Source organism: Borostomias antarcticus (genome assembly GCF_949987555.1).
Source record: "Borostomias antarcticus genome assembly, chromosome: 23".
Lineage (NCBI taxonomy): Eukaryota > Metazoa > Chordata > Actinopteri > Stomiiformes > Stomiidae > Borostomias > Borostomias antarcticus.
The window spans coordinates 15,246,901-15,261,927 of record NC_140256.1 but is presented as its reverse complement, the minus strand read 5'-3'; the positions used below and the strand labels follow the sequence as shown (position 1 = coordinate 15,261,927).

The 15,027-nt window shown below is 50.9% G+C and overlaps 1 protein-coding gene across 1 annotated transcript; it reads right to left on the bottom strand.

The window, feature by feature from the left end:
* Positions 1-9,080: 9,080 nt before the first annotated feature.
* lzts3b (leucine zipper, putative tumor suppressor family member 3b) lies at positions 9,081-14,430 on the bottom strand (the record flags this gene model as incomplete). The annotated part of the gene is made up of 8 exons (XM_084456864.1): positions 9,081-9,920; positions 9,998-10,228; positions 10,406-10,597; positions 10,746-10,874; positions 11,032-11,199; positions 12,498-12,878; positions 13,630-13,770; positions 14,101-14,430. The coding sequence occupies 8 exons, from the start codon at positions 14,428-14,430 to the stop codon at positions 9,081-9,083; spliced, it is 2,412 nt and encodes an 803-aa protein (XP_084312990.1).
* Positions 14,431-15,027: the final 597 nt, after the last annotated feature.

Sequence of the window (15,027 nt, the reverse complement as noted above, 5' to 3'; positions counted from 1 at the left end):
TCCGATTCAAGGAGGGAAACACTGGAGAAGAGTCTCAGTGTTTGCCGTCCTTCTCGAAAGATCGCGGTTCTGTCGATCATGCGCCTTCTGGGTCTCATGGCAGCCGCCCATGTGGTAGTGTCACTGGGCCTTCTTCACATGAGGTGCGTGCAGAGATGGTTCGCGCGGCTTCGTCTGGACCCTGTGAGGCACAGACGGCGCCTTGTGCGGATGCCGGGGTCGTTGTCAGCAGACCTCGACTATTGGAGGGACCGGCGCGTAATAGCGCACGGTGTTCCAATAGGCAGGGTGTCGGCTCACGTCGCTGTCTTCACAGACGCGTCTCTAAGCGGCTGGGGTGGTACATGTCTGTCCCAGGCCGTAGGTGGTTTGTGGGCCGTCGGAGAACAGCGCCACATCAACCTCCTGGAGTTGGAGACGGTGCTACTGACATTGCGCCACTTTGTACACCTGGTACAGGGGCGCGATGTGCTGGTGCGGTCAGACAACCAGACCACAGTAGCTTACATCAACCGACAAGGGGGAGTCCGCTCGCCAGCGCTTCACCGTCTGGCGGTAACGCTGTGGCGATGGGCTCATGTCAATCTCCGGTCACTGACAGCGCGGCACATTGCCGGCCGTCTGAACGTCGGGGCGGACCTGATGTCTCGGGGCGGGCCTCACCCGGACGAGTGGAGCCTACATCCTCAGGTAGTGGCTCAGCTCTGGACCCGGTTCGGCGGAGCAGGGGTGGATCTCTTTGCTTCGAGAGAGAACGCGAAGTGTCCCCTCTGGTTCTCTCTGAGACAGCAGGACCAGCCTCCGCTGGGCGTGGATGCGTTCGCGCATGCCCCCTGGCCGGGGGCGCTGCTGTATGCTTTCCCGCCGATGGGGCTGATTTTACCATTGTTGGCCAGGGTGCGGTCAGAGGGTGCATCAGTGATACTGATAGCGCCGGACCGCCACTGGGCGAGATGGTATGCAGAAGTGATGGCCATGACTACTGTAGAACCGTGGCACATCCCTCATTGGCCGAACGCTCTGTCCCAGGCGGAGGGCTCAATTTGCGCACCTCCAGTCTTGGGACGGCCGCTGGTGGCCTGGCTCTTGAACGGCGGAGATTGTCTGATAGGGGACTCTCTCCGGCCGTGATCTGTACAATTCAGAGCGCGCGCGCGGCTTCCACTGCCTTGGTTTACTCTGGCAAATGGGCTGCTTTTGCGCGTTGGTGTGAGGAATGGGACTTCGCTCCCGAGTCATGCTCGGTCGAGGCGATTTTGGAATTCCTTCAGCACCTGATGGGTCATGGTGGCGGTTTGGCAGCATCCACTATCAAGGTGTATGCGTGTGCTATTTCCGCATGCCATGAGGGGTTCGCCAAAACTACGGTTTTCGGGCATCCCCTGGTTAAACGCTTCCTGGCCGGCACGCGCCGTCTTCGCCCTGTGCGTAAGGCTGCGGCGCCGCCTTGGGATTTGCTCTTGGTTCTGGATGCGCTATGTAAAGCGCCGTTCGAACCAATGGAGCGGATATCTCTCAAGTGGCTGTCGATTAAGACCGCGCTGCTCCTTGCTCTGACGTCGGGCAAGCGGGTCAGTGATCTGAGGGCGTTGACAGTTTTTCTCATCACGGGTGATGGGAGCAAAGCTGTGTTGCGCACGGATCCATCTTTCGTTCCGAAGGTGGTCCGGGGCGCCTATAGGGCACGGGATTTGGAGCTGGGAGCCTTCTATCCTCCACCTCATGCGAGCGAGGAAGAGGCCCGCCTGCATTTGTTGTGTCCTGTGCGTGCGTTGACGTGTTACGTCCAGCGCACGGCTGCGGTCCGCACCACCCCCCAGTTGTTGGTTTGCCACGGCCCAGGGAAGGTGGGTTCTCCGTTGTCGAAACAGCGTCTCTCCCATTGGATCTGTGAGGGCATCGCCCAGTCTTACGTGACTGCGGGTCGTCCTCTGCCTGGTGCTGTTCGGGCACACTCCACAAGGGGTGTGGCCACGTCAGTTGCCCTGTTCAATGGTGTGTCAGTGGAGGACATCTGTGCGGCGGCGACTTGGTCGTCCCCGTCTCCTTTTGTCCGTTATTACCTTTTATCCATGTCCTCTGTCTCTGTGGCGTCATCTGTGCTAAACACAGCCGCCGGTGCGAGCCAGCGTTAGACAGGATTTTTTCTTGTAGGTGTTCGGCTCGAGTCGCCGGGTCTTCTGTGAAAGAGTCAGAATTGACCACGGCAGGTCTCGCCGCTACTGGAGAACCGGTTTGAGCCGCGGGGTCTTTTCCTGCTAGGAAAGCAGACGTGACTCACTCAGGTCTCACCGGTTCGGCTAAGGTAGGAGCAGGCCCGTCTAGTGACGTTCCGCTCCTGTTTATGTGTGAGGCTGGGACGGGCTTGTTACGGAGTAACCGCTTTGGTCCAGCTCTCGCCCCACGTGCCTCTCCTTGCCCTCGGCTGTGATAGACTGAGTGTGGCGGGGTGGGGCCAGTGCTTGGGTCGGATCAACTGTTAGTATGGTCTCGCCTTGGAGCCCTGGCTTGTGTCCTGACTGGTTTTCCCTTACTGGGGCCAGCAAGAGTGTATGGTGCGGTCGTGTAGCTCCGCTTATGCCAATAGGAGCTAGCCCTGTGGGGCGGAGCTCCACGAAATAGAACGATGGTTACGTATTGTAACCCTAGTTCTATGAGTGGAGCGGAGCCCCACAGGGAACAGACTTGCTGACCCCGCAGTCTGCTCGCTGAAAATTTCGGTTAGGAGCAGATGTGCGGGCGTAGCCCGCTTATACAGTGGTGCACCGGACCTGGTTGGACACAGGTGCGTGTATGTTTTTTTCTTCAGTCAATGTAGCTAGCTGGGTTTCGCTAGCCAATAGGAGCTAGCCCTGTGGGGCTCCGCTCCACTCATAGAACTAGGGTTACAATACGTAACCATCGTTTCATGTAGCTAATTATGCCTCAAAGCTGCTGTGCTGTGAACTGTACAAACAGAAAAGGACAAGATGATGGCCTCAGATTCTTCATCATCCCCTCGAGATGTCACCCTTTTCAGAGGAACCGCCGAAAGCTGTGGTTTAAAGCCATAAAGAGAGCAGATTGGGGACCCGATGGTCCACTCACTTTTTTGTGTGGTGCCACTTCATCTCTGGTAAGTGATCTAGCTAACGTCACCTTGGGGGGGGGGGGGGTTCTCAGCAAATTACATTGATTTGACTGTTGTTTTAGCTATTTATTTATTTGTTTACTTATCGGTAATATAAGATTTAAATATTCACATCTAGGAGCCAGTTGAAATTAGTTAGTAACGTAGCTAACGTTAGCTACCTACTAATCTATCAGCTAGCGCAGCTGAACGTTAGCTAGCCCTAACGTTTACTAGCTGACACCACAACCAGCTAACGTTAACTAGAATTGTGGGTGATGAAACAGTCATTGTTTTAAGTAGCCTGCCATTTCTAAAAAAAATACTAATAATTATTACAGTGTTTGTTTCCAGTAACTCTGAATTAGCTCATGTTAGTGTACATTCTTGTGAAGCCCCTTCTCATGACCCACCACTGACTGGTTTTCTTGTCAGGAGAACCATCGATGGACTGTGAAAGTCCAGATAGATTTTGTCACTTCTAGATCTTCTTATGCCACCAACAGTGAGCAGTCCTATGCAAGGTAGACATCTATCATTTATATCAAGTTGTGAAATGTTTTTGCATTTGGGCAGTTGGGTTAGCTTGTAGACTATAGTCAAAATGAAATACTAATTTCTGGTTGTGGTGTATTTAGATCTGTCAGAAAGCGCAGACTGGAAAACCTGGACTCACATGAGCCAAGATGCAACACTGGAGGTTGATGGTCCTCCTGAAAATCATGAATGTAAGTTTTACTGTTCATATTAGAGGAAACTGTAATGTGTGTGTGTCTCTCTCTCTCCCTCTCTCATTCTCCCTCCTCTCTTTCTCTCTCCCCAGTCCAGATCCCAGTATATGATGATGATGATGATATGAGGGTATATATTTACTGTAGTAAATGAGTGTGGAGATCAAAGCCTGGTATGCTGACTTCTGATCTGCTGTGTGTGTGTGTGTGTGTGTGTGTGCGCGCGCGTATACTCGTCTCATCAATTACCTTGACTGTTAGGCCTACATGTCGTAGATATAGCTTACTTGTCCCCATTTGAACTCAGATGTACAGTTAGTCAGCATTTTGTGCACATATGTGAATGATATAATGGAATAGGAATGATGTAAATCAATAAATAAGTAAAACTTCTGTGTTGCAGATGAAAACACTGATGTGCAGAGAGAACTACAGCAACTACATATGGTCTGGCTCTTCTGAAGCTGTGTCAGTGTCAGAGTCTGCGGTGGCTATGCTGGTTAAAACTGCAGCTTTTGGGAAAATCCCTCGCAACGCCTGAATGTCCTCGAGTGTGATAACTGTAACATTGTAAATAAAACCATCAGAGAAGGCCTATATATTGCATTAACTTTAACAATTTCACTCAGAGTTGTGTTTGAACTTTAAGCCTTATCTGCACAGATGATTCAGTTACAGTGAAGTGTTTCAATTACATTGCATGGTACCTATAGATTATTAAAACCATGTTACCTTTTATTAATAAAAGCATAATTATACTTGACAGGTTTTGGACATTGTAAGAGGTTGATCTGGTAAGGATGTTGCATTTTTAATAAGGCTGAAAACGTTTATGAAGGTGATAGGCCTATTATGAATTGCATAATGAAAAGGGGCAGCATCTTTAAAAGGCGCATGACCTCTGAACTGCAATACCATTGGTGGAGATCTAGGCTTTTTTAATATATATATATATATTGAAGTTTATGCGCAGAACAGTAGGCTTAGGCTATTTACCTGGCACGTCTACGGGACTTGGGGCGGGGAGTGGACAACGCGGCAACATGAAGCCAACCTACAGGATACATTAGTAAGGTGGCTTTTCATTGTTGAACTTAATTATCTTGGACCAACACTAGCCTACTCTGTCACTTACCCAGCCATGTGCAGTTGGCTGTCAGGATCCAGCCAATGTATTTGTGTACATACATCCATGCGTCGTACAGCTGCGTTTTTTGACCCTGCCGTTGGCTGGGTAGAACACCTGCTCTCAGGACACAAAACTGACCGGCATCGTAAAATTTGATTTTATTTACATGACCAGACCACATAGTACATAGTTCACTGCGTCCAGCGACTTGTGTGCCTGTAAACTCTCACGCGTATACACTCGGTTTCTCGATCAGATAGCTAGATCTGAGGCTTAATACATCCATGATCTGAGGCCATTCAATGCAGGGCCATTTGGACATATCGTCTATGACGAGATGGTCCGGGATGGAGTAGGGCTCTGGAAGGCTGTTGCCATCATCTAGCACCACATTTTTCATATATACCTGGTAATCGGAGCCAGTTAAGCCAGCAACATATGTAGGCTAACGTTACTCATCGTGATCAATAACTCCATAAACCCGCCAATCTCCGCTGCACAAGTAGAGTAGTGGTGAGAGCATAGGACTCCCACCCGGAAGACAGGGGTTCAAGGCCCTGGTGGGGATAACTTTATGGGACTATACCCCAAACCTCCACACATTCATCCTTTCACTCCAATCTTTTTATCCCTAACCTTTATCCAGAAACAGAAGTTGAACCAATTGCAGCAAAATAGCTAACGTTACAGGAATCATCAGTGTAACTGCTTTATCCACTGACCGCTACCATTAATGTTATGGAAGCTGCTGCTAGTTCTTGTGAGCTCCTGAGCTAACTGGCTATCCTGCTTTTATTGTGCAGCCATGCACATAAGCCAGGCTGGACCTGGCCTGGTTCAGTTAACTGTGTCTAAACGGCTGTCTAGTGTGAGACGTATTCAGCTGCTCAGTATTGTCGTTAGAAACTGGCTGAATGTCATGTGATCTGATGTAAGACGTATTCAGCTGCTCAGTATTGTTGTTTAGAAACTGGCTGAATGTCATGTGATCTGATGTAAGACGTATTCAGCTGCTCAGTATTGTTGTTTAGAAACTGGCTGAATGTCATGTGATCTGATGATTTTTTTTTGTATGTAACATGGTATGGAGGTACCATGTTAAAATAATTAATTATGGACAGTGGACACTTGATTACATTTGTCTGGGCCTGGGGTCTTAATTCTGACATTTCAATCACAAAACATGACAAATATCCATTCCTGTGATGTGTGTGCTGAGGAGGCTGGGGAACCAGTGTGAGTAAAAGATTACGGTAGGCGCTTATGCAGTCAAGTTTATTAAAACAGTTTTAATTATTGTGATTCCTGTAGTGGGTGGAAATATGCAGTTTACAAAAAAGTATAATTCTTAACAATATAGCTTGTAGGTATGACTTGTGCTTTGGGAATGTGTGTTTTGCTTCTTCAAATGCACGCATGCAGAAAGAAAACAACTGAATTGCCACTCTGGCATATCTCTGTGCCTCTCTTGTGCCACCCCAGTCAAAAAGGTCTAGAATCGCCACTGGTTGTTCCTCCAGGGGAAGAGCTGCCTGCACAGGGACCTGACCATCCCCATTGATGACACAGTGGTGATGCTAATTTGGACTGCAAGAAATCTGGGTGTGACCCTGGATGACCGACTGTCATTTCCGGCACATATCACATCCGTTAGACGTTCTTGCAGATTCCTGCTCTACAACATCAGGAGGATTCACCCTTTCCTTACTGACGAAACGGCACAGGTGCTTATCCAGGATCTTGTCATGGTGCATGCGTTATGAAGCCATACACAGCTGTTTTTAGTAAATGATCAACATAGTGTGTAACATCAACACTTGTCAGTTAATTTACTCTCCACTGTTAACTTTTAATAACTCAATAGTGTTATGAGCATTGGAATTTAACTCAGAGTTGATTTGTTACCACAGAAGAGTAAATTGTCAACACTACTGAGTATAATATTTACCATCTCCAGAGTTATTTAACCGATAGTGTTAACACAAGGGCAAGTCAATTTAACACCAATTCCAAGTGGGACCACAAGTGTGGTCCCACTAATAAGTGTTACTTTGACACTGCAAAATTGACGGTGTACTAAATTGCGCAGAAAATCTGTCAGGCTGTTTAATGGACAATGAAGTACTGGAACAAAAATAAGTTTGATTTTACTAACGTATCTTTATTGGTTCAGCTGCATTTTGCAAGAAAGATTCTTAATCAAGCCATTACAACGACATACACGCGAACAATAAAAATGTATAAAAACCTTAGTAGTAGCATTATATACTATATAGCATTACAATAGTTATATAGATCACCATCAAAAGGAAACAATAGTTGTGGATATGGTTGCTGTGATTGCACCATGGGTTGACAGAAGGTAATAATTTGTAGGCTACACTGATTAGAAAAATTAAGGGGAATCTTAGATGGAATGTATATATACTGTCAATTCACTATTACATAACAATAATAAAGATGATCATACCAACAACTACCTTTAAATATTCATAAGCAATATTTTCTTTGTATACTGGCATAAACACGTTTAATGCCGTGATATTAACAACTGAGCCCACTGCTCATCCTCACCAACTCCAGTGTGGAACATAGTGCACTATATCAGAGTTACCATTACCTGGACCAGGTGAGTCACGTCTTCCCTGGTCTGATTCTGAGATGGAGACCCGTCTCTTTCTCTCTGCTACCGCATGTTTAGTCCTCGCCCATCCTGACTATCCTGTCCTTTCTCTGTTTGTTCTCTTCCTCTTTCATCGTTGACCTTGTTGAAGGACTATACTTGTGACAGCAGCTGCAATGCTGCCCTTTTTCTCTGTTTCTTGACTCGCACTATTGCCACTGGCTCCTCGCTTCCTCTATCCATACTCAATCTTTTCAAGCTTCACTCAAGCACAAACACACACACACACACACACACACACACGCACCCAGCAATATATCACACACAGAAGTATATAAATATATAGCTATTTAATTCTTGTTTATGTGATTTCTAATTCTTCAGTATTTCTTTGGGCATACTGTATCTTGTAGCCTCCTCCAGCGTAGTGCCTCCTCAGACTGGGATGTAAGTGTGCTTCCACTCGTTTCCTTTGCATGCTTTTCCATTTTAAAAAGGAGAGAGATGGAATATATAGTCATTTTCAAGTAAGTCTCTCTGCTGGTGGGAGCCCTGACACAGCTCTATGCTGACCCCTTGTGTTCATTTTCTGTCACGGCAGACAGTCTGCAGTGCTGGAGAGCCAGGTCCTCCAACATCCCTGAATCCTATCAAAACATTGTTTATGAGTTGGAGGGTAATAACAGATATAGAAAATATATCATCTTTCAATGGGTATGGTCAACTCAGGCCACCGTACAACGTCACCCTTAAGTCCTTGAATTTAGATTGATTTGTGGGAACGCAGCCTAATTCAAAATCAGTTATTCCTCAGAGTCTGCGATGCCTGGCGTGATTTCCCTGTCTAAATACTGATGTGTATGAGGTCTTCTTCGTTCCCTCTACAATGCCCAGTCATGTCTCCATCTTTGACATACTGTGGGTCTCTAGATAGTTCTTCCCAGACTGTCTGAGACTGACTGATATAAGGCGCTCTCTGGCCACAAATGCTGATTCTAATACCCCATCCTCAACTTCTAACCACAACTGGGTCTGAAATACAATTTGAAAATCCTTGAGCATTTGCTTTAGTATTGGATGGGTAAGGTTTGCATTTTTTGAAGCAACCCATTGGTTCCATTGACCCCAACCTCACCTTCTAGGACCCTTCCAAACAGCCTCTCCAACTGGCTGATACTTCTCTTCTTATGATCCTTTCTTTGCTTCACTACTTTGCTTCCAGCCAAAACGTCTCGCTATAGAAAGGATGGAGATTTATCTCCAGGTGTTGCTTGTGGTGTTGTTAACACGGTATTCTAAGCTGTTTTGTTAGCATGGCTGTTTTGATCTGTATCGTATTCCTTTGCTGAATAATAATAATAAGCATAATTATTTTACGGTATGCTAGGTTTCTTTAAGTACAGGCTGTATTATTAGCTGTATATAGCGCTCTAATCTATTGAGCGGTTTGTTTTAAGATCATGGTACGGATATATCATCCAGGGGGGGCTAAATCTCTGTGGACTCTATCCTCTCCAGGCGAGAGGGTCCTGCCCAGGGCGGGGCCAGCTGGTGGAGGGAGGGCAGGCCTTTCAGGTCCTCGCAGGGCGGGGAGAGGGTGAGGACGACGGGGGCAGGGGCGGGGGCTGGCTGCAGGGGCGGGAGGCAGGACAGGGCGGGCGGCGGCGGGGGCGAGCTGGAGGAAGAGGGGGAGGGGGCGGTCGTGGCCAGTTTGGCCCCCAGCTGTCCTACCTGCTTCTCCAAAGCCTGGTTCTTCTGCAGGGTCTCCACATAGCTGATCTGAAGCTGCGCCTGGTATTTCAGGACCCTCTCCTTCTCGTCCTGCCAGGTGTGCCTCTCCTGGTCGAAGGTCAGGGCCTGGCGTTCCCTCTGCTGCCTCTCCTGGCGCAGCGCCCCCTGCAGCTGGTCCAGTTGCCGGCGCAGGTCGCCCTTCTCTTCCCACTGGGTCTCCTGGCGCTGCTGGTGGGCCTCCTGACGCAGGTGGGCCTCCTGGCAGAGCTGGGCCTCTTGGCGCTGGAGGTGGGCCTCCTGACGCAGCTGGGCCTCCTGGCGCTGCTGCCTCTCCTGTCTCTGGGCCTCCTGTCTCTGGGCTTTGGCCTCGTCACTCTGGAGGCTGAGCAGGGCATCGGAGGTGGTGGGGGTGAGGGGGGCAGCCGCAGGCTCCGAGGGGGTGCGAGGGCAGTGGAGCCCCCAGGGTTGAATGAACCCCATGGTCACCAGGGTAGGGGTCACGGTGGCGTCGACCCCTCCTCCCAGCTCGCCCAGAGCCCGTTTCAGACCCAGCACCTCGGCCTCGAACACGCCCAGCTTCTCCCTCAGAAGAGACACCTGCCAGAGGATCACAACAATTCTAGCGTTTAGTTGTTTTGGTTGGCGCGCTGGTGAGCGTGCCTACGGGAGCGTACCTCTTTCAGGGTCCTCCTCAGCTCCCCCTCACAGCGCTCCAGCTCCAGGCTCTTGGCGCCGTAGGAGTCCTTGAGGCCCAGCATGGCCTCCTCCCGCTCCCTCAGCTGGGCGCTGAGCTCCTTCAGCTGGCCCCGCAGGGCCACCATCTCCCCCGCGCGCTGGCCCACCTCCGCCTGGCTCTCCCGCAGCTGCTGCTTCAGCAGGGAGATCTCCCCCGCCTTCTGGCACACCTGGGGGGGGGGGGGATGTGTGTGTGGGGGGGCGTGTGTAAGGAGGGTAAAGGTTAGAGAGGATTGTTTGTTTTGAAGAACAGTAATTCAAACAGAGATATATTCCCCCATGGCTACGCGTGGTAATTCCCGCCGACCGCAGGGACGCTCCAACTCCGCCCGCCACCCCTCTCTCACCTCCCACTTGGTCTCTTCCAGGCGGGGCAGGATGTCAGCCTGCTCCTTCCTGTAGTCCAGACACTTCCTCTCCAGCTCCTCCCTCTGGGCCAGCAGCGCCGCCATCTCCTCCTGCAGACGCCGCTTGTCCTGGGACAGCCGTGTGATCTGGGCCTGCAGGGCATTCTGGGAGCGCTGGGCACGCCGCGTCACCTGCAAAAGGTGATGAAGATATACTGTGGCTATAGATAGCTTAATCGGTGATTAAGATTAACAGGTGAAGTGTAGAATTAGGGCAGCATGTGGGCTGTACTGTAGTTTGAAGACCGGTGTGTGTGTGTGTGTGTGTGTGTTTGGTCACCTGCTGCAGGCGCGAGGCGTAGTTTTGTCGTAGCTCGTCCATCTGGCGCTCCCAGACACGCTGCTTCTCCTCGAACACCTGGACGATGGCCGCCTCGCTCTGGTCCAGGTTCCGACGCATGTGGAGCACCTTGGGGAGAGGAGAAGAGGAGAAGGGGCACAGGAGAGTCAGAGAGCAGATATAGAAGCCCAACCACCTAGAAGAGCAGCCTGAACACACTGATCAGATACAGGTGAGGAAGGAGGAGGGAGGATGGAACAGGATGACCCTGCGGCCGACCTCTCACCTCTTGCTCTTTCTCCCACAGACGATCCTCCAGGTCCTGGATGATGTCATCGGAGGAAGGGGAGGGACGTAGGGGCACGGGGGCGTCACTTAAGTGACTCAACCTCTGATAGGACGAGGAGCTCTTCCCTGAGGAGGAGTGGCCACTGTCGGAGGCACTCAGACCATTCTGGAAAAAAATCGGAATTAGTCACAACATTTGTAGAAACTGGTGATTGTGATACACTATCAGGAAATTCCCATTTTAATTCATGCTGTATATAACAATTCAAATTGATATCATCTCATCTTGTATTGTAACTTGTAGCCTATTATTGTGTCGCTTTGGATAAGAGTGTGCTAAATGACAGTACTGTAATGTATTGTCCTGTCCTGTCCTGTCCTGTGCTGTCCTGCCCTGTGCTGTCCTGTGCTGTCCTGTCCTGTCCTGTGCTGTCCTGTGCTGTGCTGTGCTGTGCTGCGCTGTCCTGCGCTGTCCTGCCCTGCGCTGCGCTGCGCTGCCCTGTCCTGTCCTGTCCTGTCCTGTCCTGTCCTGTCCTGTCCTGTCCTGTGCTGTAGAGCAGGGGTAATCAAGTAAAGTTCTAAGAGGTCCATTTTGACAAAGTGGCCTCAAGCCAGGGTCCGGTGGTGATGCGTGGGTTTTTTTATGCCCTCAACACAGATTTGTTTCCTTGCATATTCCTATCAAATTATTGTATAGCAGCAAGTATGTTACTGTGAAATACGCATGGAAGTTAAAATATTGTTCACTTCAGTTGTATGGTCCCCAACTTACTTTAAAATCAAATGAAGTAGGCTACATTTCAACAATATTTCAACCTGTTTATTGACACTTCACATTTAGGAGGGATTTCACATTTATGAGGAATTCTAAATAAAAAGTAGGCTACTATAAACTTGAGTAAAATTAGGTCTACATTTAAAAACAAGGTAGCTTTTTAAATATATGAGATAAACAGGTTTAGAGCTACCCGCGTTGAGAATGAATATATACAACTCGGTCCATTCTTGATGGAACGCCCTATTTTCAACATCTATTTTTCTTATTTTAGAGCACGGCGTGTATAGGCTGACGTTACTTCTGTCTTGTAGTATCTCACTTCCCTCTTCGTTTGTCGTTACGTTTCTCTGGTCATGCAGTGTCCAACTCCAACTAATGTTAGCAAGGAATCGCTCTGATAACAGTAACGTTAACGATAGCTAGGCTGTCACGTGTAGACTGGTTGATGTCAGGCAATGAACATGCAGATTCGGTTGGCTAGCGACACATGAGATGGTAAACAAATGCCGTAATATACTACAAAGGCTGCGCAGGCTCAAACTAGTTGCCTACGCTCCAAAAGGGAGAAATTCTCATTGATTTATCGGGTTAAAGACCCGGTCCGGATTGGATGGCTTCTGGGTCCAGATCCGGACCGCGGTCCGCCTGTTGGTGATGGCTGCTGTAGAGAGTGAGTGTTTCCCCACCTGATAGCCAGGTGTGTCCAGCGTCTCCAGGCCCGCCGTGCCCAGCCTGTTGATGTGACTGGTGGAGGCACTGAGGGGCCCGAGGGCCGCCGGGGGCCCATAGGTGGGCAGGCTGGTCAGGGAGTTCCTCCCGGAGTCGGACATCCCTCCCTGGACCCCTCCGGCGCCGTCAGCCCCTCTCTCCTCTTCCCTGCAGCCCCTCACCGGGCTCTCCTGATCCAGGAGCAGGGCCTCCGGGACCTCCCCCGGCTCTCCCCCCTCTCTGTGCCCCCCAGCAGGCCTCCCCGCGCCGCCCGCCTGGCCCACCAGGTTCTGCATGGAGTGGAAGCTCTTGGGGACGACCGGCTTGAAGGCCGATGGGCGAACGAGGCCGGAGTTGTTCTGAGTGGAGAGCGACAGACAAAACGAGAGAGAGGTAGAGGGCAGAGAGAGAGAGTTAGAGGTAGATGGCAGAGAGAGAGCAGAGAGAGAGGGGTAGAGGGCAGAGAGAGAGAGAGAGAGGTAGAGAGAGGTAGAGGGCAGAGAGATAGAGAGAGAGAGGGCAGAGAGAGAGAGGTAGAGGGCAGAGAGAGAGGTAGAGGGCAGAGAGAGAGGGAGAGAGAGCAGAGAGAGAGAGGTAGAGGGCAGAGAGAGAGAGAGAGAGGTAGATGGCAGAGAGAGAGGGAGAGAGGGCAGAGAGAGAGAGTTAGAGGTAGATGGCAGAGAGAGAGCAGAGAGAGAGGGGTAGAGGGCAGAGAGAGAGAGAGAGAGGTAGAGAGAGGTAGAGGGCAGAGAGATAGAGAGAGAGAGGGCAGAGAGAGAGAGGTAGAGGGCAGAGAGAGAGGTAGAGGGCAGAGAGAGAGGGAGAGAGAGCAGAGAGAGAGAGGTAGAGGGCAGAGAGAGAGAGAGAGAGGTAGATGGCAGAGAGAGAGGGAGAGAGAGAGGGCAGAGAGAGAGGTAGAGGGCAGAGAGAGAGAGAGAGAGAGAAAGAGATAGAAGGCAGAGTGAGAGAGAGGTAGAGGTAGAAGGCAGAGAGAGAGAAAGAGAGAGGGAGAGAGAGAAAGAGACAAATAGGCAAGAGTGACCATTCGATGGGTACAGAGGTGAGGGTTTGACAAAACTAGGCCTCAAGTGTTTGAGAAGGAGGACCCACCTGCTCCAGTTTTCCAGACACAGGTAGGATCTTGGGGGGGTTGTGGTTGGGGGGGTTGCTGTGGCTGGCTGGGTTGTTCTCCTTGTCTGTCTTGGAGGCTCCCATCTCTCTATGCTGGTGCTGAGTCACCCCACCTCCCCCCTTCTCCCCCCCCGCCAGCCCCACAACAACGTTACCACACCCGTCCAGGGCCACGCCCCCGCCCTGCCTCTCCCTCTCTCCCCTCTCCCGTTCTCTCTCCCACTCCATCCTCTCTCTCTCCCTCTCTCTCTCCATCCTCTCCCTCTCCATCCTCTCTCTCTCGCGGTTCCTCTCGCGTTCCCTCTCCCTCTCCGCCCGCTCCCTCTCTCTCTCCCTCTCTCTGTTACGCTCCCGCTCTCTCTCCCTCTCCAGACGCTCTCTCTCCCAGTCTCTCTCCCTCTCTCTCCCCCTGTCTCCCCTCTCCCTCTCCCACTCTCGTTCTCTTCTGGCGCTCTCCGCCTCCCCGCGGTTCCCGCCGGCCGCGCCGCCCACGGCCCGATCAGCGTTGGTGGTGGTGGAGACGGACCCGCAGCCGGTGGGCCGGTCGGTCCCGGTACACGTGTCCGTCCCGGTGCCGACGCTGACGCTCCCCCGTTCATCGCTGGACGCCGTCCCCTCGGAAACCGTCGCCGCGGGACGGGGCAGTCGTTCGGCGCTGCTGCTGCGGTCGGCAGGGCAGCGGCGGGAGAGGGGCGGGGCTCGGGGCAGCGTGGTCCTAGTGCCCACGGACTTCATGGCGAACTCCTGCTCTCCAGCCACCCCGCTGCCAACGCTGCCCATGGTGCAGGTCAGGGATCAGAGGTCAGAGGTCATGAGTGGCGCGGGTCATCTCAGGATGATGAGTTCACCTGGGGTAAACTCACTGGAGAGAGAGATTTGAATATGTAAATGCTGTCCACTCGCTCATTCACACACGCACACAAACAGGCAGACATTTTGTAGAATACTGTTCCACATAGTAATGCACACTCAAGAGACTGGGTGACAGATATACTGTGCACAGACAGACACACACATACACGCATATAATCATGCAATCACTCACATATTGTACATGCACGTGCATGCACACACACACACACACACGTAACAAGGAGGCTAGAGTAGTGGTGAACTAGTGAAACTCACTCCCCTAGTATAAATACCATCCACCTGCACCACCCATTAGCTACTGCAGCATTTGGGTGGCGTAGCGAGATCGAGCGGCGTCTCGCAAACGGGAGAGCTCAGAAAAACAACGCTCTGGATCCCACCCTGGGTGATCCCTTAACTTGGCTCAAAACGAACGAGTGACACAACAATACACAACGCAGAGCGAAATTAAGTCCTTCACACATGCACACACACATTCTGAGATGAGTGTAGGGAGAGGCTTAG